Source organism: Scleropages formosus, chromosome 24 (assembly GCF_900964775.1).
Source record: "Scleropages formosus chromosome 24, fSclFor1.1, whole genome shotgun sequence".
Taxonomy (NCBI): Eukaryota; Metazoa; Chordata; class Actinopteri; order Osteoglossiformes; family Osteoglossidae; genus Scleropages; species Scleropages formosus.
Window position 1 is genome coordinate 9,349,476 of NC_041829.1, and position 27,971 is coordinate 9,377,446.

Below are 27,971 nucleotides of genomic sequence, written 5' to 3' on the forward strand. Positions count from 1 at the left end.
CAGTTCAGGGTAAATACTTTGTTCAAGGGTCCTATGCTAATTAAGGTGGTTTGGGTAACTTTAACCGCTCTGCCACCTGCTGTTCGTTTGAGAAACTGTCCCGATGGCTCCTCCCCTCTGCCTGGCACTGTAGCACAACAGTGTGACATGTTCCACTGTGCGCTTCGCCACATTCGCCTGCAGGAACTTCACATGTGTCAGGTGAACTGGGATTTGGGTTTCCCTTCTTCCCCGCAGATGATCATCCAAATGATACGTGTGAATATTTGTGTGACTGGATAGAAATCATGGTCCTCGGCCTGTGGAGGTGATCGAAGCTCAGAAATGCGGGGAGTCTTTGATGAGCGCTTCCGGACATAGTACCTTTGTCCGCATGGTCGACCGAGCGAAGGTCAGCTTGTGGTCCAGCAGCAACTGCCAGTAGGTGGCGCAGCAGTTATAGATGTTTGCTTGTAACTGCAGGCTCTGGATTCGAATCCCACCTCCTACCGTAGTACCATTGATCAAGATACTTACCCTTAACTGACACAGAAAAAAAAATACCCTACTGTGGGAATCAGTAAATCAGTGTACGACATGTTGAACAAGGGTGTCAGAAAAATAAGTGTGAAAAGTGATTTAACTTATCTTTCTATGTGGCAATAAAGTTGATGCACCCACTATCTCGCACTCCCCTGGTAATTGCTGTGTTCAAAAATGGTACAGAAACCATAACCTGAGTCACAGGGAGGTGTTTGAGTGTGGCTGAGGTGTGCGCGCGCACGCACACACACACACTCAGCTTGCCTACCTGGGCCCCTGGCTGTTCCCTGGTCCCTCCCAGGCCCTTGTTTGCCCAAGGAGTGCAGGCGTCGAGACGGGGCCCGCGGGGCAGTAGGAGCTCTGCAGAGAACTGGGGTCAGAGCTGAGCCCGGGGGCCCGACAGACCCCTCGCCATGTCCATTACGGTTCACCTGAAGAAGATCACAAACCTTCCCGGCCGATACGACCGTAAGGTAGAGCTCTCCTTCAGAGGTGAGTACAGGGCTTCCGCGTGTCGGCAATGCCACGGCGTGTCTTTGTCCTTTCCTCCTCGTTTTATCATCTTTATGTCTCGGGGAATCTCGACCTAACGAAGTCACGTCGTTTCTGCGGTTTCCTTTTAAGCACAACTTACACTTATCTTCACACAGACCCCTGTAGCAATAAACACTCATGACATGTACATCGACTCAGAGACAAATTGTAAGAAAACAAATCATCTGTAAAAAAAAGTTTGTCTGTCCCTTTTCTTTAAACTTGGGAATTAAACTTTGGGGGATGCGAGCTGTGAATAGAGCGATCAGCACTTCTACGCTTTTTCATCAGATTATGAAATGTTTGTCGAGATGAAAGCTGTCGCTCCGGCTCCTCCGGGTGTTTCTGGTCCCGTTGGATGGTTTTCGATCTTTATATATGACCCCTTCCCACGATCTTCAAGGTTTCACGCACAAAACCCGGATCCTGCAGTGTGAAAATGTGGCCATCTTCAACGAGGTAAGGTGCTGCGGTCCAGACTCGCCGTCCGAAGGGCTCCAGGCCGCAATGTTGTATCGGCTGTGTGAGGCTTCACGACCTCCGTTAAATAGTAAATAATTGGTTTCATTAATGTTTAACTCCTAGTTTATTATTTTTCTGTATATGATGATGAAATATGAATGACGTGATTGATCCAATTACCTTATTAGAAAAGACTTTATTTAGTTGCCTCTTGCACTGTGGGTCTGGGATAGGCTCTGGACCACCGTGACCCTGCCTTAGACAAGTGGCTATTGAAGGTGGAGGGATAGATTTTATTATAGAATTAATATCAGGGGAATTTTTTAAAGGCAGCAGCAGAGATTGAAATGCAGATTTGAAGCAAATGTGATCTGAACCCCGGAGAGGCTCTGCTCTTGCAGTCGGTCCTTAAAGATGATTCCCTGACACTCGGAATAAAGGACAAAAAAGGGAGATGAATTGGCTTAGCAATGTGTCAGTGGGAGGCTCTGCCTTCCTTGCTGAGTCACGCAGGTGTACCGGGTCCTCTCCCACCTACAGACGCACAGACTCACCTACAGCAAACAGCCCGTTCCCATGGCAACCCTGACCGGTCCTGTCAACCAGCGCCGCCAGCTCCTTCCTCAGCTGCTGCGTTTAGCAACGAAAACTCTCATAGTCCCTCGTAAAAGTGCGAAATCCCACGAAAACATGAGTCAGGCTGCCTGCCGAGTGGAACCTCGAGCCCTTTGTTCGCCTTTAAGATGTTGACTTTTGTCTGGATTGGTGCCTAAGAATGTGGACTCTTAGCTTTACACTTTCGATGGCTCTTATCAGTGTTTTGACCATCCTCTCAACCCTGTGAGATGTTCCACACAGCAACCTACAGCTCTGCTGTGCTATGAGATTCTTAGTTATCGCAGTAGATTCCAGAACCTTCCTAACTGTTGAGTGAGACCATAGTGTGAGCAGAACAGACATCCTCATGCAGGACTTGCACGGGATGGATACTGCTGGGATGCCAGTGTTCTGAAGCTCCTCTCAACGTTTCTTGAACAGCACTTCAGGTGGCCTCACTATGGGAAGATCCTCAAGGACGAGATGCTCTCCATCAGCGTCTTCAACAGCAGCAAGGTCTTCAGCAACAGGTCAGTTCAGTCTAGGGTTCACTCTTCCCAGAACCCACACATTCATTTATCAGATGCTTTTCTCCAAAGTGACACAGACTAATCAGCAACATCAACAGAAGAAGAGCTTTAGACACAGGATTATTAAAGCAAAACTGCCCTACAGGAATGATATTTAAATAAGAAATATAATCATACAGATGGTGCTGGACTCATTTATGGAGCTGATAGGAGATTAGGAGAAGTGGCACTGAAAGATATGGGTCTGAGACCCTTCTTCAACGTTTTGAGAGGGTTCAGCAGCTTTGAGGGACACAGGGAGTTCATTCCGCCACAACAGGACCAAAAGTGAGAACGTACGGACTTTCAGTATTGGACCCCCCGGTGAGTGGGAACACCGAGAAGCCAGAGATGCTTGGCTGTCGGGACTTATCGGGCCCCTTAGGTATCAGGGTTCAGATTCTTTGACTGCCCTGTAGGCCTTGAGCAGAGTGTTAAACATGGTACAGAGAGATGAGGAGAGGAGAATCATGGGAACTGCAGCAGGTCAAACATAACTCATGATGTGGGTGAGCGCCAGCGCTTTGATGGTGGAGGCCAGAAGACAAGTAGCAGCTCGGGTAGGAAACCAACGTGTTCTGGACCAGGAGCTGAGCGGAGTCTAGTTCTCTGAGTGCTGGTAGTCTATAGGTCGCACAACTGACCAAAAGGTTAGAGGTCAAAGTCGGACAAGGGGACTGCAGATGTCCTGGTAAGAATATTAAAGAGCAAAAAGTCACTTTAGATAAACATTTATTAAACAAGTAAATAGTGTTTGCACTGCACTGCCCTCAGTCTCTGGCAAGGGTACGTATCTAATTTACCTTCATGTGATTTCATTTACATGCTGTCCTCTTGGTCACAGCAGCTCTCATTCAGCTCCACAGTACCTGGGTAGCAGGTTCAAGTTTCAAACAGGGCAAACATAAATGTCTTTGGCAGCAGGGACTCTAGCTGTGTGAAGTGTTTTTAAAAAAAAAAAAAAAAAGTATAAACTCAGTGGATTTTATACAGCAGCTTCTGCTAAAAATCCTAATTTGAGAATTTTCCTTAATTCCTGTATTCAAGTTTACATACGTTTCGATTTTTGTTGCTTAGCTCGTGTATTTATCCAATATAACGGAGCAGAAGGCCACGGTGAGGTTTTCCAGCCGTCCTTTTAGAAAGCTGTCATCCTTAATGACTACGCCACCTCCTGGCCGTGCCAGTGATGGCTGCGTGCTGTGCTCACGGGTCTCCGGGAATCTCCCACAGGTTGCTGGGAAAACTGGTCATCAGCCTCCAGCACGTTGTGTCCGCTGGGAAGGTGGTGCTGCGGGAGCGGCTGACGGACAGCAACTACAGCCTGACAGACGTGAGTCCCCGTTGGCTCAGCAGGGGGTGCGGTGACTTGGGGCCAGAAGTTGCAGTTGGATGATTGCAGGTTCAAGCCCCAGAGTGAAACTGGGAGAAGTGTCGACTGAAGCCGAGTGCCTCCGTGTCCTTGTGTCTAGATGTACATCGAGCTGGACGTGCGTTACCACCCGGTGCAGGGTGCTATCGGCGGCTGGGATGGGGAGGAGTTCCTCAGTGTGGAGGATGGAGACGAGTGAGAGGCTCTTCCACGCGATGGGCAGGACATCTGTCACTTCGTGCTCGAACGTGCACACGCGTGTCTGTGTATGCATGTGCAATTCACGTGTTTCCATAGGTCTGATCGTGCTGTCCGTGCTTCTCTCTTTCCTCTCTCAGCTCTGGACTTGTGATCAGAAATTCTGGCTTTTCTGAACCAGGGTAAGCTGTCTGTTTCATTACAGCTCGATGCTTTTTATTAACAGATGAAGCACAAAGGGAATGTCTAAAGATATACGTTTTTAAAAAAAAAAAAAAAATAGCAAATGAAGTGTCCAACATTAAATTAAATGCAAGCATCATTTTGGTTTTCTGGACGACGTAAAATATTGCAAATTTAAACCCACTGAAATGTTTCTTACGTATCCGACAGTTACGATTATGACTCAGATGTTTGATACGTTTGGCATCTCTGTCTCCAGGTCCAAGCCGGCAAGCCGTCCCGAGCAGCTGGACCGCGAGACGAGGAAACTGGGCCGCAGTCTGGTGAAGACTGGGGAGGATGACGATGAAGAGTACGATGATGACGATGATGATGACTATGACGCGGCAGACATGGAGTGTGCAAACATGACCCTCACTTCCATACTGAGGTGAGCTACCCATGTCCTTCCGGTGGTCTTTTGTGGGTTTCGGGTGGTGGACTGTGTCCACCAGTGATCTGGTCGCCCAGGTGCCAGAGACAGAGCACTGGGGCTGGCCTGGGCGCTGCTGGATGTAGGGTTTTGGATTCTGAACAGATTAAGGTTACATACTCTACCGTTGCGTCCTGTCTCTGTTGAGCTGAAGTTCTAGCAGTTGCCAACCATTCCTCAAAGTATGAGGGCACTTTGCCGAGATTCGTGTTTTTACTGAGCCGCTTCAGCACCTTGTTTGAAGGTCCCTTGACTTGAACTAGAAATCTGTTGGATACAAAGTGAAGAAGGTGTGCGGTGCATTCCGTCAGTGCTGAGAGAGAGCTTTAGAGAGGCTGAGCCACATCTGATCTGCTATCTTCGCTCCCCAGTCGTTGCAGGCCCCTCTCCAAACATGAGCTAGCAGCTGCGCCGAAGCTGCAGGCCTTCCAGGTAGGAGAAACTTTTTTTTTAAACCGATGCAGCCTCAAAACTGAACCATGAAGCACATGCTTGAACGCTCCGCTGGTTCCTGTCCCCGCTTGACCTCACCCCATACCCCCAGCTGAACGTTAATGTGGTGGAGGCCCAGAAACTGGTGGGCGTGAACATCAACCCGGCTGTGTACGTCATGGTGGGGGATGAGAAGAGGCACACGACCACGCAGAAGTCCACCAACTGCCCCTTTTACAATGAGGTGGGAGTACGAATCACCATGTGATCCTTACGTCCCAGCTGTGTCACTTGTAGGTTATTATGCCATCACAAAGGAACTGCTATGTCATCAGTATACGATTCACAGAGACATCAGTAGGCAGTTATCGAGCTGAAATCTCATCTTGACATCTCTGCGGTCTCTTGGTACATATTTAGGTCCTTTCTGGTTCCGGCACCAATAAGGAGACTGTCTGCTCTGTTTTTCAGAACTTCATGTTTGAGTTCCAAGAAACGCAGGAGGTTTTGTTCGACAAAGTGATCGAAATATCAGTAAGTGTACTTACTTTAAAAATACGGTTCTAGAATATTGTTTCGTCACATGGATCTCCACGCCGAAAGAACGACCCTTCAAATGCAAACCGTGATGAACAAGGAAATTCAGCATTCCGGAATTTTCGAGAACGTGTTTGTTCTTCAGGATGACCAAACGCTGACTTAAGGTGCAAATTCACGTCTGTTGACTTGCGTTTCAGGTTGTCCACAAAAAGGCGCTGGGATTTCTTATGACTCGAATCGGCACCTTTAAGATCGACATCAGCACAGTGTACAGTCAGCCGGGTACTCAGAGGGCTTCATACAGAATGAAGATATTTTTTTACCCTTTTTATAACACCCAAATCTTAGTCTTGATGATAATGATAATAGTAGTAGTAGAAGTAGTAGTAGTAATAATATTGGTAATAATAATCCTGACCATGAAGTATGGAACACTCCTTTATTTACAGACCATCGGTTCTACCATAAATGGGCCCCCCTCACAGACCCCAAAGACACGCGGACAGGGGTCAAGGGTTACGTCAAGTGCACCCTGAGTGTGGTGGCGAAAGGAGACTTTGTGGGCATGCCCAGCATCCCGAGTGTGGGCAGCCAGAATGACGAGATCGAAAAGTAAGCTCCTTCACTCTCCTCGCAGGGGTCAGGGTTCATGAGTCCGGGGTGTCCAGGGATGGAGAATCAGAGGGGCACATGTCTTTTATACCAGGGATTGGCCACTCTTGTCCTTGTGGGAAAGCCGGAAAATTGTACTTGCTTACTTTCCTACGGTCTAACAAGTTTTCATTATATTGACTGTACGAAATAATGAGAGGTAATTTAAGTCAACTTGTTGAGTTACTTCAAAGCCACTTTTGAATGTCCAATTCGGTGAAATTACACAGTATTACATACCTGCTGCTCAGTATGATGCTCTTACCCCGTTGCAGGAATCTCCTCCTGCCCAAGCGGATGCCCGTAGAGCGGCCATGGGCCAAGTTCTTGCTGAAGGTCTACAAAGCAGAGGGCTTGCCCAGCATGAATGCCGGCTTCTTGGGCAGCTTCTCCAAGATGATGGGGGAGAAGAAAGTCTTCATTGATCCCTATGTGCAGATCACATTTGCAGGCCAGCAGGTATGGGCCATTAGAAGTCCTCAAGACCATGACACATGGACATTTTGCTTTTTGTCCACAACAAAAGTCTTCTGCTCAAATTCATCACCGAGGCCAATCTATCGTAGCTCATCTACTAGACAGGTGGCCCAAAAATAGTATTCACATATTTTTAGAATCTAAGCACATTAACTACTACTGTTTAGTTCTTCATCCAGTTTGGAGACGGTATTTTTCTTCTTGGAAACTGGATATTTTTTTCAGTAACTTTACAGGTTTCTGTAAAACACCACAAATGCTTCTGCTCACACAAACACACCTCATAGCAGTCCTGTTTGTCCATAGGGCTGTGGTTCATATGTTTGCACATCTCTTTCCCTAAGAACCTTTGACAAACACAAATATTTAAGTTCACAGAGTGTTTCCTTGACTGCGTCACTCGTTTAGAGTAGATTGTGGGAACATCTACACACCCACCTTCATAACTCCAAGGTCAGATTCTTTTTCTCTTTTTTTAAAAACTGTTTTGGAACTGTCAATATAGGAAAGTGAGGAAGCAACCACACCTTAACAGTTCATAGTGACCAGGAACCCTTGTGACCTTAAGCCTTACGTAAACAGGCTTAATAAAAAGATGCAGTTTTCCCCTGGACAAATAAACCAGCTTCAGTAAAGAGTTAACAATCTTCTGACAAACGATATCTTCAGATTGACACTCAGATGAAAATAGGTTTTCTTTATGTATGTACCTTATTGTACAAAAGAAAGGCAGGGTCAGTATTACATCGCTGGGAGACATCCTAGGGCTAACCAACTCAGTTTTTAAATTATGAACAATAATGAACCGTAACCGCAACAGGACCTCTGGGAATCATGTTCCTTTTCTGCTGGTCGTGGGCCCACCTCTGTTCCCATTAGTGTTTCACTCATTGTTTTCCTCTCCAGCAGAACATTCTTTTTGAAGACCGTGATGTGAGATGATTATTTCGGTTTTGTCAATCCAGGGAGAGACATCGGTGGAGACGAACACAAATGTTCCTCAATGGAATGAACAAATCTCCTTCATTGAACAGTTCCCCCCTCTTGCTCGGAGGATAAAAATTCAAATCATGGACGATGCAAACATCGGGGATGTTGCAGTAGCAACACACTTCCTGGACCTCCAGCAGATCTCTAATCCCAACAGGAATGGTACAGTTTCTTACTAGATCCGGTGATTTGCTCTGTATTGGGTGAGCAACAAGAATTGATAGCCTGTAATTTTTAGAGACTCAGATGACTTCATATGTCCTTTGTGTGTGTTCTAAACTAACTTCTACAGGGTATCACCCTACCTTTGGGCCATCATGGATCAACCTGTATGGCTCGCCTCAGAACTCTGCCCTTAGGGACATCCACCGTGACCTGAATGAGGGTTTGGGTGAGGGCATCTTCTACCGAGGCCGCATTCTAATTTCACTCTCTGTGGAGGTGTACACATCACCTGCGGCCACTGTAGTGGAGAGCAAGTCTGTGGCTGCGGTCAAAAGCACACTCAGCAGGCTCACGCTCAAGAAGAAGAGTAAGAAGTCCAAGGAGAAGAAGGACCATGAAGGTGAGAAATTTGGAAAGCTTCAAACTGTTTGTAGAATTTTTAGGCTCAAGAAAGATTTTGACTGAAGAAAAATATGATAGTAGTTTCTGAATCTTTTAAGAGCTAGAGGGATATGACCCCTAAGGTTCTGGAATTCTGGTGTTCAGAAAATGCATGACCTGGTTGTTAAGAAAATGTACATATAACTTCTGAGACTTTGGAGTCAAGGCCAGAGGTGTGTCCACAAGTTCTAAAACTACTTCACCCCTGCGGCGTCCCATTTGTAGCAGTGCAAGGGCGCGGTGGACCGGAAGAGGAACGGGAAGAAACAGGTTCAGACTTGCCCAGTGCTGTCACCGTGGAAGTGGAAGAGATTCACCCCCTCCCGGAGGTCAGCACACTTTATTCATGTAATGAAATTGGAACAGAATGTATGTTGCATACAATCTATAGGGATGTGTTACAATGATATTGGTTTAAATGTGGAGCTATTCTGTAAAATGTAACAATGAGAACACCAAAATTGTTGAAATCAAGACTCTTCAAGACTTAGCTTTGTATAGTTCTTAGAATTCCTGCCTGTCGTTATGTTTTAATAATATTACTGTACATTATTCCTTGTGAATTTTACTAGTATTTATTCATGGGGCAACAGGGGACCCTAATAATGCTTTATGTTTTCTGTGGTAGAATTTTGTGGGTCAGAAAGAAGAGTTCCTGCTCTTTGCATCACTCTTTGAAGTGACCATGATTGATCCATCTATAGGCACTAGACTGGTCACTTTCGAGCTGTCTATCGGTATGTGCCTCTCTTTTTAAATACCATAATTACACACAGTTGTTGGAAATCAGTCTGACACCTTTGGTCTAGAGGATCCTTAAGAAGTACTCATTAGTAATGTGTGTGGTTAGGGAACTATGGGAAGGCTGCTGATGTGGTGGTGAAGTCCAAGAAAAGCGCGGCCTCAGAGAACCTGGGGGATGATAGACAGCCATTGTTGGAGTCTTCGGAGGATGAGTTGGAGAAAGAAGACGTCCCCGTTCAGGGAAAATCCGTTACATCCCCACGGAGACCCCAGCCCACTGAGTATGACAGGTAAGAAGATGGTGCATTCATCCAGGGTGCTGTTTCCAGAAGGAGCCCTGATATATTCTTCAATAAGCTGCTCATTCAGAATAGCCTTGTGAAAAGATTCCACTTCTGTTAGGAGGTAACGTGTAAAATCCAAGAGTCATATGCACACAATATGTTGTAGGAAAGCATATAAAATCTTTTCATGTCATTTTTAAAAACAAATGTCTAGTATTCCAACATTAAAATACATATAATTATGTGCAGCTTGTTGTTTGCAGCTCTTCTCCCAATAAACTTAAATAATAATGTGTGTCATCTTGTGCCAGGTCATTTAGCTGCATCCCCATGCTACTTGAAAAACCATGCATCTACGTGTGGAACTACTGCGAGGACCACAGCTTCCGCCTCTATAACCGCAACTGGCTCTCAAAGATGGCAGACAGACTGGTAAATCTCTGCCTTTTGGTTGCCTGCCCATTCATTTACCAATCCTTTGCAATCATGATGTGATCAGATCCACTCGTGATTAAATTAAAAAAAATTAAAGTCCACAAGTTCTCTTTGCCTGTCGATGCACTTTTGTTTACTTTGAGGTGAGCCTTGCTATGGAGAAAGGTGTAAGCTACATGAATGAATGTGAGTGTAAGTGTGGTAGGGTTGTGACCGCTGTCCCCCAATGATTTCTCAGGAGTATGGCATCGACGAGGTGGAGAAACTCCTGAAAAGGCCCAGGAGTAAGGCCAAGGAACGCCTTGTAGAGGTGCTCCTGGAGTTTGTGGCCAGCTGCAAGTAGGTCCCAGTCAAGATGGAATTATTTTGTATTGTACACAAAATAGCATACATTTGCATCATGAAATTTATCCATTTACTTGCAAGTAATGACTAACAATTAAGTATTAGTCTTTTTTTTGTTCAATATTTGTAAAAAAAAAAAAAATCATATTTTCACCAAAAGTTGCTTTTTCCCGTTTCCTGATATTCTCTTGCGGGTTGAAGGCACTACAATGCCAACACAAACCGAAAGACACTGACTCGGGCAAACAACCTGGACAGATGTCGCTTGGAGTTCATCAAGAAGAACATTGTGAGTGGGAAGTACCTCATGAGGCCATGGAGTCAGTGTCTCATCAAGGACATATCTCGAAGTTCCAGGGCAACTTAAATGGTCTTCAGTCCTGATATGCTACAGATTTACTACAATTATCACTTGTAATTCAAAATTCCCATCAACAGGGACATGTATTTGAATTTCTTGGTCTATTTTTCCTTGTTTCTTGCTTTTCCAACCCAAGATCATTTTGGCCAAGCAAGCGCTGCGAGCAAGACGGAGGGTTACCAATCGCACAGTGAAGGAGAAGCTTGGAGATGCCAAGAAGATAATGAAAAGGCTCCGGTTCCTCTCCCAAGAGGTACTCCAAGCTCCAGCACAGGCTTCTGGGCTGAATTTTGCACTTTGATATTTAATGTGGTTTGTGTCAGAATGAATGCAGAGGCTCTTTTTTCACTTGCTCTGATATCCCACTATACTTTCGCATGTTTGTTTACCATTAACATACTTGCCGAGAACAAACTTCTAGCATAGCTGTGAGTCCGTGTGAAATTTTCCGAGAGATTTATTCAGTGTTTTCCCAAAGATGACGTGGAATTTTAAAATGCGGGTTCAGTTCACTCGCCGTGAGGCTTGCGTCTTTTAAGCCATTAAAAATGTTTGACAGAAAATGGAACAATAGCTATTTGAAATCCTTCCAGCTATTGAAGCAGACCTTTTAAATTTGGTTCAATCGGGAAGAAACTGTTATTTTGCTTGCCATTGCTGATCATTACACGGCTCTTGCAGCCCTGTGGTAAAGGCAGTGTTAGTCATTTACTAATTGACATTCTAGTCCCACGCTAATGGCTGGTAGTCCCATTTTGATGGATGTCGCCCTGCGCTAATGGATGTTGTAACTCTGCGCTAACGGCTCTTGTATCGCTGTTACATATGAATGTTACATCCGTGGGTTAGGAAATGTTGTAACTATGTGCTAATGATTGTTGCAGCTCTGTGCGGGTGACTGTTTAGCGCTCTGCTGTTGTGTGTTATACCCCTGTACCAATCGATTTCGTAGCTCGATGCTAAAGGCTGTCATAGCTCTGTATTAAGGGCTGTCATAGCTCCGAGCTGTCGACTTTTGTAGCCCTGTGCTAATGGATGCCCTATACTAACAGCAGCCTTTCTCCCTACAGCCCCAGAGCACACTGCCGGATGTGTTTCTGTGGATGATGAGCGGGGGTAAGCGGATAGCCTATGCTAGGATCCCTGCACACACCATCTTGTTTTCAATGGTGGAGGAGGAGAAGGGCAAAGACTGTGGGAAACTGACCACCATTTACATGAAGGTATCACAGCGCAGTCTGTTTTGTGGTTTACTGTGGTCACGTACGTCAACTAAAGCCCTGCAGTTGGGAGTTACTCAAGTATAATGGCAGTAAGAACACCCCTATCTGTGTGTGCTTGTGTGCATCCAGACACCAGGGGGGCCACTAGGAGAGATCTTTGCCAAGCTCGAGGTGTACCTGTGGCTTGGGGTCACCAAGTACGCCAAGAACAACCTAAACAGCTTGCCTGCAGAGTTCCGGCCAGTATACGAGGAGGCCGTCTCCGTCGCTGCCATCCCCCCCAATATGCCCCCAACCAAGCTCGTCTGTGAAGGTGGGGTCCTGCCTGCAACTTGGGGTGGAGTTTGTGACAAGGGTGACTTATTGATCCGTTGCCCTGGTCTGGTTCTTTGTGCTTCGTTCAGGTTTTCTGTGGTTTCGTTCCGTCACTCAGAAGAACCTTACGTTCTTCTTCCAAGGGTCCAACAGAAGGGCTCATCTAGATACTGATCTAAGATTGATTGTCACAGGTAGCATAGTGGTCAGTCATTGCCTCGCAATATGAAGGTTCCTGTGTCCAATCCCTACTCCTGCTGTAGTGCTCCTGCTCAAGGTACTTGCTCTGATTCGATAGTCCAAATGACCCTTTGCTATCAATCGATAAATCACAGTTAGCAGCTTAGTGCACAAAGGCTATAGTTTTATTATGATTATTTAATAATAATCATGAAATTATCACGGTGATAATAACCACCACATTCTGCCTGTGACCTACATTATGAGGCATTTTAATCAAAGAATCTTGAATGACATGGGGTTTCATTTTAATTTTTTTACCCCGTGGAATATTATAACTAAGGACTTTGAAGTTAATTACCTTGCTCAGTTTCACAGGAGCCGGGGCCTTCCACATGAACTGGGAGACTTTTGGTCATTAACCCATGTCATGTCATTACATTTGCCTCTAGTCCTGACCCTTAGAGGGAGTTGGAATGCATAAATCAGGACTGGTTTCCACAGTCACTTCTAGAGGCTCCTTACTACTATTCACACTGCTTTTCATCTGATGTCAAAGGTCACGTGGTTTTTTGTGCGGTGTCTCTGTTTCCACAGACAGCCGCTACTTCCAGCTGCGGGCACATGTATACCAGGCCCGGGGCATCCTGGCTGCCGATGACAACGGGCTCTCGGACCCCTTTGCCAAGGTGGTGCTCTCCACGCACTGCCAGGTGACGCGGGTGAGTCTTATCCAGAGCCTGATGCTCAAGTGTCGTACTAGGATAGGCAAAGGTTCTTTGCAACGTTTCAGTGCTTGGACGTCTATAGTAAATGTTGCTTTGACTCATTTAATTTTCATTTTCTAACAAAAACACTGCACTGCTGAAACAGCTTGTGACAAATCAGTCATCTTTGCGAAATCAGACAACTGTAAATGAAACATTTTTGTGCATCCCTTTAGAGTATGCTGGAACTATTAGTTTTCATATGATTCGATTTTCCGTTCCAGAAAAAAGTGTGTATTGAGAGTTGTGGTGTTAAGTTATTTTGAATTTTTGATCTCTTTTTATATGTGAATTAAGTGGTTTCACAAAACAGTTCGGGTTTGATATTGCTGATGAACCCACCATTTTTTGTCTGATTTGAGCACCTGCTAATGACTAAATGTAAATGAATCGGTGCACGGGGTTACGAGAGATACCATGAGGGTAACGCTGCTGTTCGCCATCAGTCCCGATGGACTGCTCACCTGTCTCTCCCTGTTGGCTCTGGGTGGGGGTGCAGATCATGGAGGAGACCCTGTCTCCCACATGGTGCGAGCTGCTGCTGTTTGAGCAGATCCTTATCGAAGGCAGCAAGGACGAGCTGCGCAGCGACCCGCCCGTCATCGTCATCAGCCTCTACGACTGGGACAAAATTGTGAGCGCTCGTGTCCCCTGCACCTTCTATTCGAAGCACGTGCGGCACACTTGTTTCCATGCCCCCTCTTCGTGCTTGTCTCCGCTCTCCACGTCCGCAGGGCAGTCCGGAGCCGCTGGGTCGAGCCTTCGCGGAGCCTGAGCTGAAGTTCGTAGAGGAGGCCTACAAGAAGCCCGCGCTGCAGTTCTTTGACATCACCAAGGGCAAGAGCCAGGCTGGAGAGCTGCTGGCTGCCTTCGAGCTCATAGAGCTGGATTATGCCAACTTTGTGGAGGTGACTCTCACTTTGATCCGCAGATATGGATGATGGAATAATCTTTTTTAGATTTTACCTTACTTTGTCTATTTACCACAGTAATTCACACTGAACAGTTTGTTCCATAAAGCAGGCTATTTTTTATTTCAAAATTAACATGGCACTGTGCATGTAGCACTGCGTAAGGAGTTTCGAAAGGGTGTCCCGATATTTAAGAATTCATTCAAATTAGGCAGTTCAAAATGTATCTTTTCTAGCGGGATTAAATAGGATAGCATTCTGTTTTAACACTTAAAATCAAATGAAGTGCAGTAAGTTTTCACAAAGTGCTGCTCCTGAAGGATTCAGAGAGAAAAATTTGGCAAAATTTGGAAAAATCATGAAATCATGATTCCCTGCTGTATGTAAGGGAGGCAACAGAGTAAGGTCTACAAAACATGTCATCAGAGGTCACGTTCATATATAATTTATGAAATCGGATGGTTAACGGGAACAATATAGCAGACCTAAGTTATAAGAAATGGCAAAGGGGACAAATGAAATGAAAAAGGAGATGAAACTGTGTTTGAGAGGATGGGATGTGCTGGAGGGTAAATTGAGTCGACTGTCCCGTGCCCTCCCCCTTCCTCACTCAGCCATCCCTCCCTCTGGACGTGGAGCCCCGAGAGCCCATGTATCTGCAGGAGCACCGGTGCTACGTCATTCCCGAGGGAGTGAGACCAGTCCTGCGCAAGTTCCGCATCGAGGTGGGAACCCGGCATCTGCCTCCATCAGCATCAGCAGCGGGGGAACTTTTTTCTTCTTTTTTCAAGCTCATAAGACACTGCACTTAGAGGACGAGCTCCTCCAGGCCTGATCTCATGTATAAATCAAAACTGAGCTTTATAAGACCGATGTGGAAATGCGTCCAACCGTACAGGGTCTTCTGCGGCAACAGTATTTCTCCATACTGCGCTGTCTGTCAGTGCTCTTACATTTTCTGTTGCGAGGGAGACGATACTTTGCCTCCCTCTGCATTTTGAGATGGGATTACACTCTAGCCATCTGCACAGTTATGATTATCACCATCATTTATTCATTTTAATCGATGCTTTTCTCCAAGGGAACTTATACCAAACCTAATTACAGTTATTTACCCCAGCATTAATTTGATATACAGTAATTTTTACTGTATCAATTTAACATGGAGGCAGCTGGTGACATAGTAATTAGCTGCTGCCTTATGCTCAATGGACCAAGGTTCAGTTCCCGCTCCTGCTGTATACCCCTGAGCAAGGTACTCGCCCTGGACTGATACAGGAAAAATGACCAAGCTGTAAAAAGGGAGTAAATCACTGTAAGTAACTCGGAATACTGTAGGTTGCTTCGGAGGCGAGCTTTAGATAAATAAATGTGAGGACTTTGCTTAGGGTTACCACTGCAGGAGCAGGTTTCAAAACTAGTTCCATCAAGTGGAAGCTGACAGCCCAGCCATGTTCCAAAATGCACTCTTCCCCATTTTTATTTATTCAGCTTCCTGGAAGATATATTTATCCAAAGTGCCTTATATAACTTGAAATTCATGCATATGCAGAGCGGAGTATTTTTTTTCCCGGGCCACTTTAGGCTGCGTACTACATTAAAAAGTGAAGTTTGTTTCCTGTGATTTCAACAGGTAATGTTTTGGGCTTTCCTGCCCCCCTCTAGATCAGTGTGTGTGACTCTGTGTCAAACAGGTGCTGTTCTGGGGCCTGAGGAACCTGAAGCGTGTGAACTTGTTCGAGGTGGAGAAACCACAGGTGCTCATCGAGTGCGCTGGACAGAGGATCCAGTCTGAGGAAATCGAGAACTACAAGCTGAACCCAAACTTTAAGGACGTGGTGAAGCACTTTGATGTGGTGGGTGTCCTGCTCATCGAGCTGATGGTTAAGGGACGTCCTTTTGGATGGCCTTTCATCTGACTCGTGTACCAAGCCTAGACCTGTCTTCACAAGTGAAAGGCAGACAATTTATAATATCTTAAAATATTCTGAAAATGGAGAATGAGTGCATCTCTAGTCAACTTGGAGGGCGGAGCCAAGACTAAATCACACCCTCCCTCTCCCACCCCTGCCCAGGAGCTGCCAGAGCTGGTCTACCTCCACCCTCCGCTCACCATCTTCATCATGGAGCAGCGGGCGTTCGGCCGATTGGTCCTGGTGGGCACGCATGTGGTTCAGAGCCTCATGAACTTTGCCCCAAAGAACCTGGATGAGTGGAAGGAGGAAGAGGAAGAGCCGGAGCCCGAGCGTAAGGCCGCTTCCCAGCTCACTGCTCCACCCCTTTTCTTAACAACACATTTAGCTCATGTGCTACTGCTGCATTTTTGTTGCATTTTTAATGTATATGAGTTGGTTATTTTACCTGATTAATTTTGAGCGCTTCGGTCAAGGGTCCAATAGCTTGAACATACAGCTGCGCATTAAGGAAAACCAATTACTTTCCTTGTGCATAGCGAAAAGGCAGGTCTTCCAATACTGAGATTTAGTCTGGGTGCCACAGCGAGTAGCGCTGCTGTCTCACAGCGCCTGGGTGGTGCGAGAGTACGTGGGTTCGATCCCCGCTCAGTCTGTGTGGAGTTTGCGTGGGTTTCCTCCGGGTGCTCTGGTTTCTTCCCACAATCCAAAGACATGCTGTTCAGGTTCACCCATAGTGTGTGAGTGACAGAGAGAGTGTGTTCCACTGATGAATGAATGAGTGACCCAGTGTAAGTAGTGTATCTAGCAGTGCAAGTCACCACGATGAATAAGGTGTGTGGGCTCATAACACTACACAAAGTTAATTGGAAGTCGCTTTGGAAAAAAGCATCTGCTAAATGAATAAAAGTAAATGTAGTCTCAGTGTGTGAGGTGTGGTCAGACACATGTCCTGTCTCACATACATTGCCCCCTGCTGGTAGAACCCTTACACTGTAAAACAGAATTTACCGGTGCAATGAGCCACAGGCACACAACTAACACAGCACTTATCCTGAGAGGTGTGACATGTATTAAGCACCGCTATATAGTGCAGCTGAATCGCCCATAAAATAAGCGGTTATACAGGTGGTTCAATGAGACTCTGAACTCATTGAACAATCTTTACAGACCTTTGCAGCACAATGTCACACTTAGTTGCATTAACCCAGTGGTCACTGTCCTGAGTTTGTTAAAACTTCCCACCACAAAGATGTGATCAAAACAGTGAAACGGAGCAAGCACATTTCTCCTAAACTATGCAGATGCTGGACGTAGTGAAATCCCATATAGCTAAACAAGTCAGCACTCTTCGACGTGGTGTGGTCAGTGCTTTGATTTTCATCAGGGTCAGAAAACTGGGGCAGTTCGCCAGTACACTGAAGGTATCATCAGTCTTATCTCAATGTATATAGAATTTAGAATCAGAATCAATGCCTTCTAAATAGACTATCTATGCAGTCAGCCTTTTTCAGAATGATTCCAGTGTAATCCAGAAGGGTAAGATTGTGTTGTATATTCAGAGTATTGCACAATGGAGGAAACACCCCTTGGATCAATGGCATGTCACAGGGCACGCTTGACTGATATTCCGATGTCCAGCTCCTGTCTTGAAAGACTAGTTGTGTGTAGAGTGTTTTTTCTGCTGTTAATGCTCTTAAATGAGCCAATTATTTCTGCTGAAATGATGCCGTTCTCTCCCAGCAATGAAGTGGTTAATGGTTTAGAGACATCTGGACGAACTGCATGCTCCACTGATCCCCAGGACCAGAGCTGGGCTGATGTGCAGCAGCAGATGGACCGCAATAACACACCGTCCTCCTGTTCATCGTCACGTGCTTAATTTCCCTATTAATGCACCCAGTGGAAACTATTCAATTTATAAGAAACACACGTCACATATTTTTATATTTCTGAATGGCTGCCTGAAAGATGATGATGATATTAATGATGGTAAGATAAAGACAATGATTTGAGTTGTGTGTGTCGGTTGCAGGGAAGATGCCCCCGAAGGTGACAACAGCCCTAAACACAGTGATGAGCATGGACCTCAGGGGACTTCCCCTCAAAGACTCCAAGATTCCCATCAACCCCATAAACCTGGTCACTGTGAGTCCCAAAGCATGCACAATCCACTTATTTATGTGATAGTAGGAATTTTCTTCTTCCAAAGTGACTTACAGTGATAGGCGTGTACATTAAGCTACTTACAATGATTTGCCCGTTTAAACAGCTGGGAAATTTTTTTACTTTGTCCATTCAGCGTAAATGCCTTGATCAAGGATACTCTGGCAAAAATGGGATACAAACCTTGGTTACGCAACTGTCACGTAACAGTTCTAACCACCGTGTCACCAGTCACCCAATTATATGACAAAGTATCAATGCAATGAGTTCAGGATAAAATCTCTTGCAAGCTGTGAGAGTTCAGAGGGCTGAAAGATGTCCTACTTAATCGACCACCAAACTGCAAACCATCATCATGAGTCATATTACTCAGTATATTTAGTGTTGCTTCATCACATACTAATGATTATATGATTTAATTTCATTTTTATTGTATAAGAATGATCAGATATGTATTGTTATATAATAAATTTACTGTCTGACATTATATAAGGAAATTATGAGGGTCTGCTTATTTTGGCTCATTTTTATGTATGCAAAAGAGATAACAGGCTCAAAGAGGGTAAACGGTTGCATAATGAATGTTCTATTTTCGTATTTAAGCACCTGTGGCCCTTTCCCCCGACAGGGAAGATCTCTGTCCCTCATTGGTTGTAGAATCCGGCAGCATTCCCTTGTGCCTCCACGTGGCTAAATCAACCTTCTGCTTCATGCCGTTTCCCTTTCCATCCTTTTTAAGTTGGATGAATCCTCCCGAAGGCCTTCTCCATGATAATTGGAGTTGCTAGATGGCGAATCATCTTCATTTTAGACCATGTGAAGGATAGTTCAACGGGGTTCTAAGAGGCAGTTGTGAAAAGCACCAAATTAGCCATAGTCTTGTAGATTATATGCAGCCTCCCTGTCCTACTGTCCATTAGCATTAGTTAACCTTTACATGTATTAATTTATCTGACACCTTTGTCTAAGGTGAGTTAGACAATTATGTTTATAATTATTAAGCTGTTATACAGCTGGGTAACTTCTAGTATGTCACACTTCCATTTAGACTTCACAGGGCACCACTGTAGTCCAGCATCTTATGGAAAAGATCCTCTCTCTACATGCAGTCTATGCTGTTGCATATTTACATATGATCATTATCTGTACAATAAATGGCAGATGCATTTAGTGCACCATAGGGCTGTCCTGAAGCTGCTGAGATGGTCTAGGGTCAGGAAACCCAGTGAAGTGGGCTTCAGTATATGTGGCTTCTCACAGGCAGGATCCAAAAAGACAAAATGATGAGGTTACAGGTTTGTCAACTCCAAGCATGTGGATGAACGGACCACACTCTTTCCTCCACCCCACAAATGACACATTACACATACAGTATCTAATAGGCTGCTCTAGTTTACGCCTTTTATCGCACATCTGTGGTCTCTTACCTCACGCTAACAGAAATAGAAATTCAGTTTTTTTTCCCCACCCCTTCTACATTCTGTAAGAGACGTTCCGGCACCTTCTTCATAAGCGCGTGCTCAGAATTGCAAGACTGTGTACTAAGGTGTGGTCAGAGTCACAGACAGTGCCTCTCCGACTCACCCAGAAGTCCCAGTTAACTGTTTCCAAGCTGATCTGCCATATTACCCTGCTCTATAAATGGATAAATAATTGTAAGTAACTCAATATTGTAACTTGCTCTAGAGAAAAGCATCAGATAAATGAATCAATGTAATTCTAAGTGTAAATATGGTATCTCCTCAGATTCAGCTGTGCCATTCACCTCTTAAAATCTCCCACAGCTTTATGCATTTTACTGTTTATAGAAACTGCAAACTTCATTAGAAGACAAGTTAAAAATACATCTGGGGAAGTTGACTTTGTGCTTCCTGTTTGCACTGTTTGCTATCACTTTTCTCAGTGTTGTCTGGCGACATTCTCCAGGTTCCCCTCAAGAAGGTGAAGTCAAAGGAGGAGGAACTCGAGGAGGAGAGCCCGGAGAAGGAGGAGCTTGATTGGTGGTCCAAATATTACGCCTCGCTGGAAGAGCTACAGAAACAGGTGGGGACACTAATCGCATGACAATCATTTGATGCGGATCCTCGTTGAAACTCAAGTACCACATCCATCAACTGTCATGCAATACAGCCATTCCAGCGAGTGGGGTGTGTGTGTGGATGCGAGTGACTCGGTGCTTGCTTTCATTGCAGTCGGACGAGGACGAAGAGAACGATGATCAGGAAGCAGGTACGCCAACTGGTATTCTTGATTAAAGACATTAAACTCAAGTGTACGATCACAATCACTGGCCTGAAGAAGTTTGGGCAAGCGAACAAAAAATGGTCAAAGGGCTGGTAGTGTGAATAAGAGGATGAGAGGTCAAGTGCCATGTGGCTGTTTTTGTTCACCTGCAAGCAGTTTGACACTTGAGTTGGAGGATCTAGTAGCATATTGTTAGAGCTAGTACCTTGTAACTGAACGACCTAGGTTTGAATCCCCTGTCCCACGATAGTACCTTTGATCAGTTACCCTGAATTAGAACAGGAAAAATTACCCTGCTGTGCGAGTGGGCAAATAATTGTAAGTCACTTAGTACTCTAGGGCTGTACAAAATAGACTGCTATATAAGGTCGCGGTTCATAACCACACTTATACAGTCTCTCATCACGACCACCCAGCAATAGTGTTTTGGGAATTTCAAAACCTTTTCTTTAATTTTGTGTGTTGTGTTTCTCAGATGGTGTAAATTTCAACATCGCAGCCATTGAGGTAGAAGAGGAGGATGTAGTGGTAATTGAAATGGAGCCCCCCAAACCAAAGAGGAAAAAGATAGCAACCCTGAAGGTACAACCCTATTTTCTGAAATGTCTGATTGGTTCAGTGCTAGGCCATATTACCACCCACAGAGCTGACTCCTCTTCCCCACATTTCCGCAGCTCTACAAATCTGAGCTGGAAAACGAGTTCAACAATTTCATGGACTGGCTGCACACGTTCCCCATCTATAAAGGCAAGGCAAACTATGACGACGAGGATGAAGATGAAGATGAAAGAACCATGGGGAAATACAAGGTGAATCTCCCATAATACAAGGACCTTTCTCTGTGGTTCAACACTAGGCTCCTTCTTGGGAGTATAACCTGCAAACATTTTAACGAGTCATTCATGACCTTAACACTTCCACTGCTTTGCCCTGTGATCTAATCTGATTCACGCCAACAAAATCCTTTGGTAAAAGGTTGTGGTTGTTTGTTTTAACCAAGCTCCTCCTTGCTTTGTCCTAGGGCTCCTTCTTGATTTATCCTATCTTGCCCGAAGAGGAGGATGCCGAGGGGCAGATAACGAACGGAATCCCTAAAAACCTCCCCATCAAAGTCCTCGTGAGAGTTTACGTGGTCAAGGTGATGTTAGAATTATTTACGACATGAATGTTTGCCCTCGTCAAGCTACAAGTTAATCGAAGGAAATAGAGTAAAAGAACAAAGAGAAGACTTTTTGGGGATGAGGAAGGTGGTTGAGCTCTGTTTACTGGAAGGGGCAATTTTAGGAAAGGATAAGGTGGAGAGAGGGGTGGGGCTGTCCAAAATTGCTATTTGACTTGTAATTCCCCCCCCTCCCCCCCCCCCAATGAACGTCAGGCGACAAACCTGGCCCCCACGGACCCCAACGGCAAGGCAGATCCGTACATAGTGGTGCGAGTTGGTCAGCAGCAGATGGACACCAAGGACCGTTACATCCCCAAGCAGCTGCACCCAGTGTTCGGAGAGTGGGTTCCCTTCCTTCTTCCTGTCCCTCAAACGGGCGAAGTGCATGAGAGTTAACTTATTCAAAAGCAGTTTCAGCTGTAACTAATGTGTGCTCTAGATAGAAATACTGATAGACATGAAATATAACCGTCTATAGCCAATAGTGTGTACGTTACTGATATCTAAGGCCAGAGGAGAACTAGCACTCCAGGTTATTGTTTGTTTATATTTTTCAGATCAGGCTGTGTTTTCACGATGAACATGCGATTATCACTTTTTTTTTTTTTTAAATATAAATTCCATCCATCGTGCCCCAACCTGTCCTTTCCTAGGGTGTTTGAGCTGACGCTGTCCTTCCCGCTGGAGACCGAACTCACCCTCATGGTGTTCGATCATGACCTAGTGGGCTCAGATGATTTGATCGGGGAAACGCATATCGACTTGGAGAATCGCTTCTACAGCCGACACCGTGCAGGATGCGGTATTGCCCTGTACTACGATAAGTGAGTGCTGGGGTGTGTCACTGTGCTTTACTAGACAACATACTATGATTTTCTGACCGTAGGCCCTGCTACCCTGTGCCATGCGGTGGACACGGTTGCTCCAGTCCTATATTTGAGTAGCGTACAGTAATGACTCCCCCACCTACCATGTGTGAAACTGGCATGCATAACAGTAGCCCATTGCACCATGTGTGTTAGTATGCAGTGAATATAGCCCCTCCCACCCTGCGAATCAGTAGCTTGTAGTGGTTACAGCCTGTCATTCGTTGACTGCAGAGATGGGTACAACCAATGGAGGGATGCCAAGAAGCCCTCCGCCATTCTGGCTGAGCTGTGCCGTAAGAACGGGATCCCCTCGCCAGAGTACCGAGAGGCAGAGGTCAAAGTGCTCAACAAGATCTTCAAAATTCCCAGCGATGCCTTTCCAGAAGGTCTGTGCAGCTGCTGCCTCTGGGCCTCATGGGTTGTGCTCTGTCGCTTCCTCTTACCTGACAGCATGACATGACATTTTGCTGAGACCTTCTGTGGCTTCCCCTGGAAAAATCCATGACTGTTACCTGTGACTGCTTCAAAAAATGCTCACACTTTTCCTTTATTGTGCAGTGTTTTCACAACTAGGACAATGAGCAGCTAGAGGGGTTCTTCTGCTCTACCAGCCATAGGAGTTTTATTCCCCTCTTCTGCTGCCTTGTGGCTCTTTCCCCTGCTTGTTTTTAAGTGTACGTCATTGTGATCATATCCAAAGTGGTCTGATGCAACCCGTAGAATTTAACCGAATAGTCGCTGGCCAGTTTAGGCAAGACTGCAATCTGTGGTCTACAGAGCTGGTGAAGAAGAACAAGAAGACAGAGGAAGACCTGGATGAGCTGGATGAGCACAAGGCCCTTAGCGTGCTGCACCGCTGGGGTGAGATGAGGGAGTTCTGTGTGGGCTCGGAGCCTTTGGTGCCAGAGCACGTGGAGGTTCGCTCCCTGATGAACACTGACAAGCCGGGCCTTCCCCAGGTGACGGCCTCATCTCTCTCTCTCATCCCCAAAGACGCTCACCTTCCCGCTTGCAATCCATGTGTGACCCTTTATTGCTTTCCACTATGCAGGGACACTTGCACATGTGGGTTGACATGTTTCCCGTTGATGTTCCCGCTCCAGCGCCAGTCAATATTAAGCCCCGCCTTCCAGTAAGGTATAATGCTTTATACAAGATACGACCTTTTTAATGAACTTAGATGTACATATCAAGGTATTATTTCAGTGCTTTCATTTCCTGTTGATGACTCTGTACAAATTGACTGGAGAATCTCACGAATTACAAACTTTACGCTGATTGATATTAGGTATATAAATACATTTTGAGGTTTACGTAACCTAGACTGTAACAAAGTAAATTGACCTTTCTCCTTTTTATTTGGTTGTGGGTTCTAAAGCTACGAGCTCCGAGTGATAATATGGAACACGGATGATGTGGTGCTGGATGACGTGAACCCCTTCACCGGTGAACCTTCTACTGATATCTATGTGAAAGGGTAGGGGAATGATTCTCACTCAGAATTTTCCATAAAAAGCTGCAATGGAAGGAACATGAACTTCATGATCATATTTTTATGTGTGTGACTGGTCGACAAAGGTGAAATATGCATCTGTTCTCAAGAGTCCCTCTTCTCCTGATTCCTGATAGTTCAGTGCTCATTGGCTGTATTACAAATTATTTTTTAAAAAAAATATGTTCTCACATCTATATTTTGAATTGGTCTGTCCTTTCCCACCAGTTGGATCAAGGGACTGGAAGGAGACAAGCAGGAAACGGACGTCCACTTCAACTCACTGACTGGAGAGGGCAACTTCAACTGGCGCTTTGTATTCCGTTTTGACTATCTGCCCACGGAGAAGGAGATCACCTATAAGAAGAAAGAGTCCATTTTCTCGCTGGATGAGTCAGAGTTCCGTCAACCTGCAGTACTGGTGCTGCAGATCTGGGACTATGATCGCATTGCAGCCAATGACTTTCTGGGTGAGCGTGTGATGACTTACTGGGTGGAAATCTAATAAGTTCCTAGTAGAGGCACCTGATTGATAATGACAACCTCTGCACCTCCAGAAGCAGTGAATAAAATACTTGCTATGTACAAAGAAAATTTCAAGGCATTCAATTATACTGTAACACAAGATGCCATTACCAGTAAAAGGAGGTTATCAAGGTAATTAAAAGAGAGAAAATTTAAATACATGTTAAAAATTGACAATTTAAGGGCCAGAGCATGTAACTCAAAGCATAGTGATTGAGGATTAAAAAATATAACCTCAAGGTTACCTTTAGTATCTCTAACCTCTCAGTATGAAATAATTTAACATTTTATATAATGTGTCAAAAAAAAAAAAGTGAAAAGTGTTTAAAAGAAAAAATCCCACTCCTGACACCAGTGCAAGACCTTCTGTGGCAGCAGCTTGTGAACAGAATGCCAGTTTGCTATGATTAAAGTGGTGCCCTAATGATTGAGGGTCAGAGTTCTCTTTACAAGACCACAGACGTCACTGCTCTCCTGATCCTGGAATCGTTGCTCCCACAGGGTCCATAGAGCTGCGTTTGAATGACATGGTGCGGGCAGCTAAGGCCTCGGAGCATTGCACCGTGAAAATGGCCAAAGACAAGGCCAGCCCACGCTTCTCCATCTTCCGCAGCAAGAGGATGAGGGGCTGGTGGCCTGTCATCAAGCTCAAGAGCCAGGAGGACATTGAGAGGGAGCTGCGTGAGGCTGAGGAGGCCAAGAAGAACAAGAATAAGAAAAAGAAGAAGAAAAGTAAGCGGAATCAGATGAAGCTGGAGGACCTGCAGTTTGTGGATGCCAGCGGGAACACTTTCCTGTTGATGGTAACCATGACGATTGACTCTCCTCTAAGGGGAACGGAAGGGGGATCAAATCAGTTTTCAAGACTGGCACTATGCGCCCTGACATGAAATACATACACTAGCTCCTCGTTTTACAACCAGTCAAGTTACAAGTTTTTGAAGAGTTTCTGTTGCCTTATTTTATTAAATTTTCCTATTAACTTGTAAAATGTGTTTGAGAGCAAATGCAACCTGTGTTTAAACAGCCAGCTAATAGATGGCAGTAAAGAAAACCGAAACGGAGCAGGAGAGTCTGATAGTCTTAAATTTTCTTTCGTTTTGTTTACAGCTTGTGTTCCTGAGTGTCAGTGGTCATTAACAAGATGAGGAACATTATGCATGTTCATGGGTATTTTAATGTGGTTAATAAAATATTAAAGGAAAATAGTATATTTTTTAAAGTTAATGATAGCAGTATCTGTGACTTCCAGTTGTAGCTGTGTTAAGCTGAGGAGCCAGTGTATGTCTGAGTTTGTACTAGTTATAGGTGGTCTTGGACGGCATCCCGACGTATTTGCTCCCTTGTGAGCCTTCACGTTCTAGCTATGTTGAGTGGCTGTGTTGGTCAGCCACATGGAAAATGTAGCACCTCCAGTGGGTTATTGTAGTTATTTTCTTGCTTTCCTGGAATGATTTGTTCTTTTTTTTTTTTTCTCCTTGGCTGCGCAGGGCAAAGTGGAGGCTGAGTTCCAGCTGGTCACAGTGGAGGAGGCCGAGAAGAATCCTGTGGGCAAAGCGCGCAAGGAGCCAGAGCCGTTGGAGAAACCCAAGTGAGAAACAGTCTCTTGTTGCAGCCTCTCCTCATGTGTATAACTTACCGCCTTCGTGGTGCTGTTGTGTTTACACTGCATGACCACGGCCAAATGTTTGCCTTCGTTCCCCCTGCAGCATGCAGGAATAAACACGAGAATAGCAATGGTAATTTACTATGAAACGAGGTTTGTAATTCTGATCTCGGCTGTATTAGCACAGACTTTGAGTCATGTGTGCATCTGCAAGCATGTTCGGTGAAGCATGAAGAAGTAATGTGGTTCACGACACGTATTGCATAGTTCGGATGTGTAGTGCTAACTGAAGTATGTGCTAATGTGGGTGTGCAGTTGATAAATGGCAGGAGAAGATTAACGGATTATTGCTAATTGCCCATAGTGTGTGTGTGTGTGTATTGCGTGCGTGCATGTGTGTGTGCATGCACGTGAGATTGCCCTATAATGAGCTGGAATCTCATCTAGACTGTATCCTATCTCAGGCCCCATGCTTTCAGGATAGGTTCTGGAACAGTGTGACCCTGCACTGAACATGTGGTTATTGATAATTGATAGACCTTTGTGTGTTTGTTCGTTTGCACTCACTCGCATACCCCCTGCAATGTGCCAGACCTTCAGTATTGTAATGATCGTGGTCTTCTGCGAGATCACCTTTCCCTCTCCCCTGTCCTCCTTCCCAGTCGTCCCAAGACGTCTTTCAACTGGTTCGTGAACCCCATGAAGACCTTTGTCTTCTTCATCTGGAAGAAGTATAAGAAGTACATCATCGCCCTAGTCATCCTTGCCATCCTCACTCTGTTCCTGGCGCTCATTCTCTACACGCTGCCCAATCACATCAGCCAGCTGATTGTTAATGGATGAGTGGAACGAACCGGACTCCACCGGGACGTTCCACTCTATTTTTGTGCAGCGCTCCTAGTTCAGGTTTGCTGAGAAGCACTTGACAATGTCAACATTAAAAAAAGAACAAGGTCATGGAGGTAAACAAATGTCATCAATCACATTCATGACTCGACTAACACAAGTAACCAGTGTGCATCAGTTTATTCGTGTGAAAATAAATGGGGGGAAAAAATCATTTAATATGATGATTGAATCAGTTTGTAACGTCACATTTCATTTAAATGTTGCCATGCCTTCAGCTGCTGTATATATATGTTATGTCATATTAACTTTATATTAGCTGTTGAAAATATTGTAAGTATGAAATTCCAGTGATTTTGTTTTGATAAAGCAGTTACTGTCCTCTTCGATGCCACAAATGAGTAACACAGTAAATTGGTGGATGAGCAGTGCTCTCTAACTCAGGTGACCTATGCTGCACTTAATGACCATGATTTTTTTTTATGTCAATACTGCACTTTTTGCTGTAGGAAAGCAACAAAGAATTTCCTATGAGAAATACACTGAATTAATTTGCACTTCAAGAAGAGAAAATATTTCACTGTGACTGAGACTGTCCACAGCAAATATAAACTCGTGTTTTTCTGGAAAGCAAGTAATGTATAAAGAACTTCATGTTTCAGTTAAGCTTTGTTATTCAGTTTACTTTTTAAATCTGCTGCTTTATTTAATTATCAAAACCAGCCTTTTATTCATAGTCTTCATACGGACACAACTTGTACACTAGTTATGGAAAAAGTTGTGTATTTTTGCTAATCTTCCTATTTGTAATGATCAACATCCTATACTCTGTAAATGAGTAAATCACTGTAAATAACGTGACAAACTAAAACCTCACACTGTAAACCGCTTTGGATTGAAGCATCATGCAAATAAACAGATGTGAATTAAATATTATTGCAGGCTTTTCACATGGGAGTCCGCATGTCATGTGTGTGT

The 27,971-nt window shown here is 44.8% G+C and overlaps 1 protein-coding gene across 1 annotated transcript; it reads left to right on the plus strand.

Annotated features, from left to right (window-relative positions):
- The first annotated feature begins 772 nt into the window (after nucleotides 1–772).
- Nucleotides 773–27,931, plus strand: fer1l4 (fer-1 like family member 4). Its single transcript, XM_018755881.2, has 46 exons — nucleotides 773–1,014; nucleotides 1,460–1,515; nucleotides 2,557–2,645; nucleotides 3,918–4,017; nucleotides 4,157–4,251; nucleotides 4,395–4,436; nucleotides 4,697–4,867; nucleotides 5,281–5,341; nucleotides 5,454–5,585; nucleotides 5,813–5,875; nucleotides 6,079–6,163; nucleotides 6,331–6,493; nucleotides 6,808–6,991; nucleotides 7,975–8,161; nucleotides 8,292–8,564; nucleotides 8,831–8,934; nucleotides 9,234–9,342; nucleotides 9,456–9,639; nucleotides 9,945–10,065; nucleotides 10,307–10,407; nucleotides 10,615–10,702; nucleotides 10,911–11,027; nucleotides 11,845–11,997; nucleotides 12,127–12,310; nucleotides 13,090–13,214; nucleotides 13,759–13,893; nucleotides 13,994–14,167; nucleotides 14,785–14,895; nucleotides 15,865–16,026; nucleotides 16,246–16,417; nucleotides 18,119–18,231; nucleotides 20,176–20,292; nucleotides 20,442–20,478; nucleotides 20,969–21,075; nucleotides 21,168–21,302; nucleotides 21,515–21,631; nucleotides 21,869–21,996; nucleotides 22,309–22,479; nucleotides 22,756–22,910; nucleotides 23,302–23,483; nucleotides 23,576–23,661; nucleotides 23,903–24,001; nucleotides 24,245–24,486; nucleotides 25,043–25,344; nucleotides 26,032–26,132; nucleotides 26,810–27,931. Exons 1-46 carry the CDS (start codon nucleotides 936–938, stop codon nucleotides 26,988–26,990), a joined length of 6,093 nt encoding a protein of 2,030 aa, XP_018611397.2. The 5' UTR covers nucleotides 773–935; the 3' UTR covers nucleotides 26,991–27,931.
- Nucleotides 27,932–27,971: the final 40 nt, after the last annotated feature.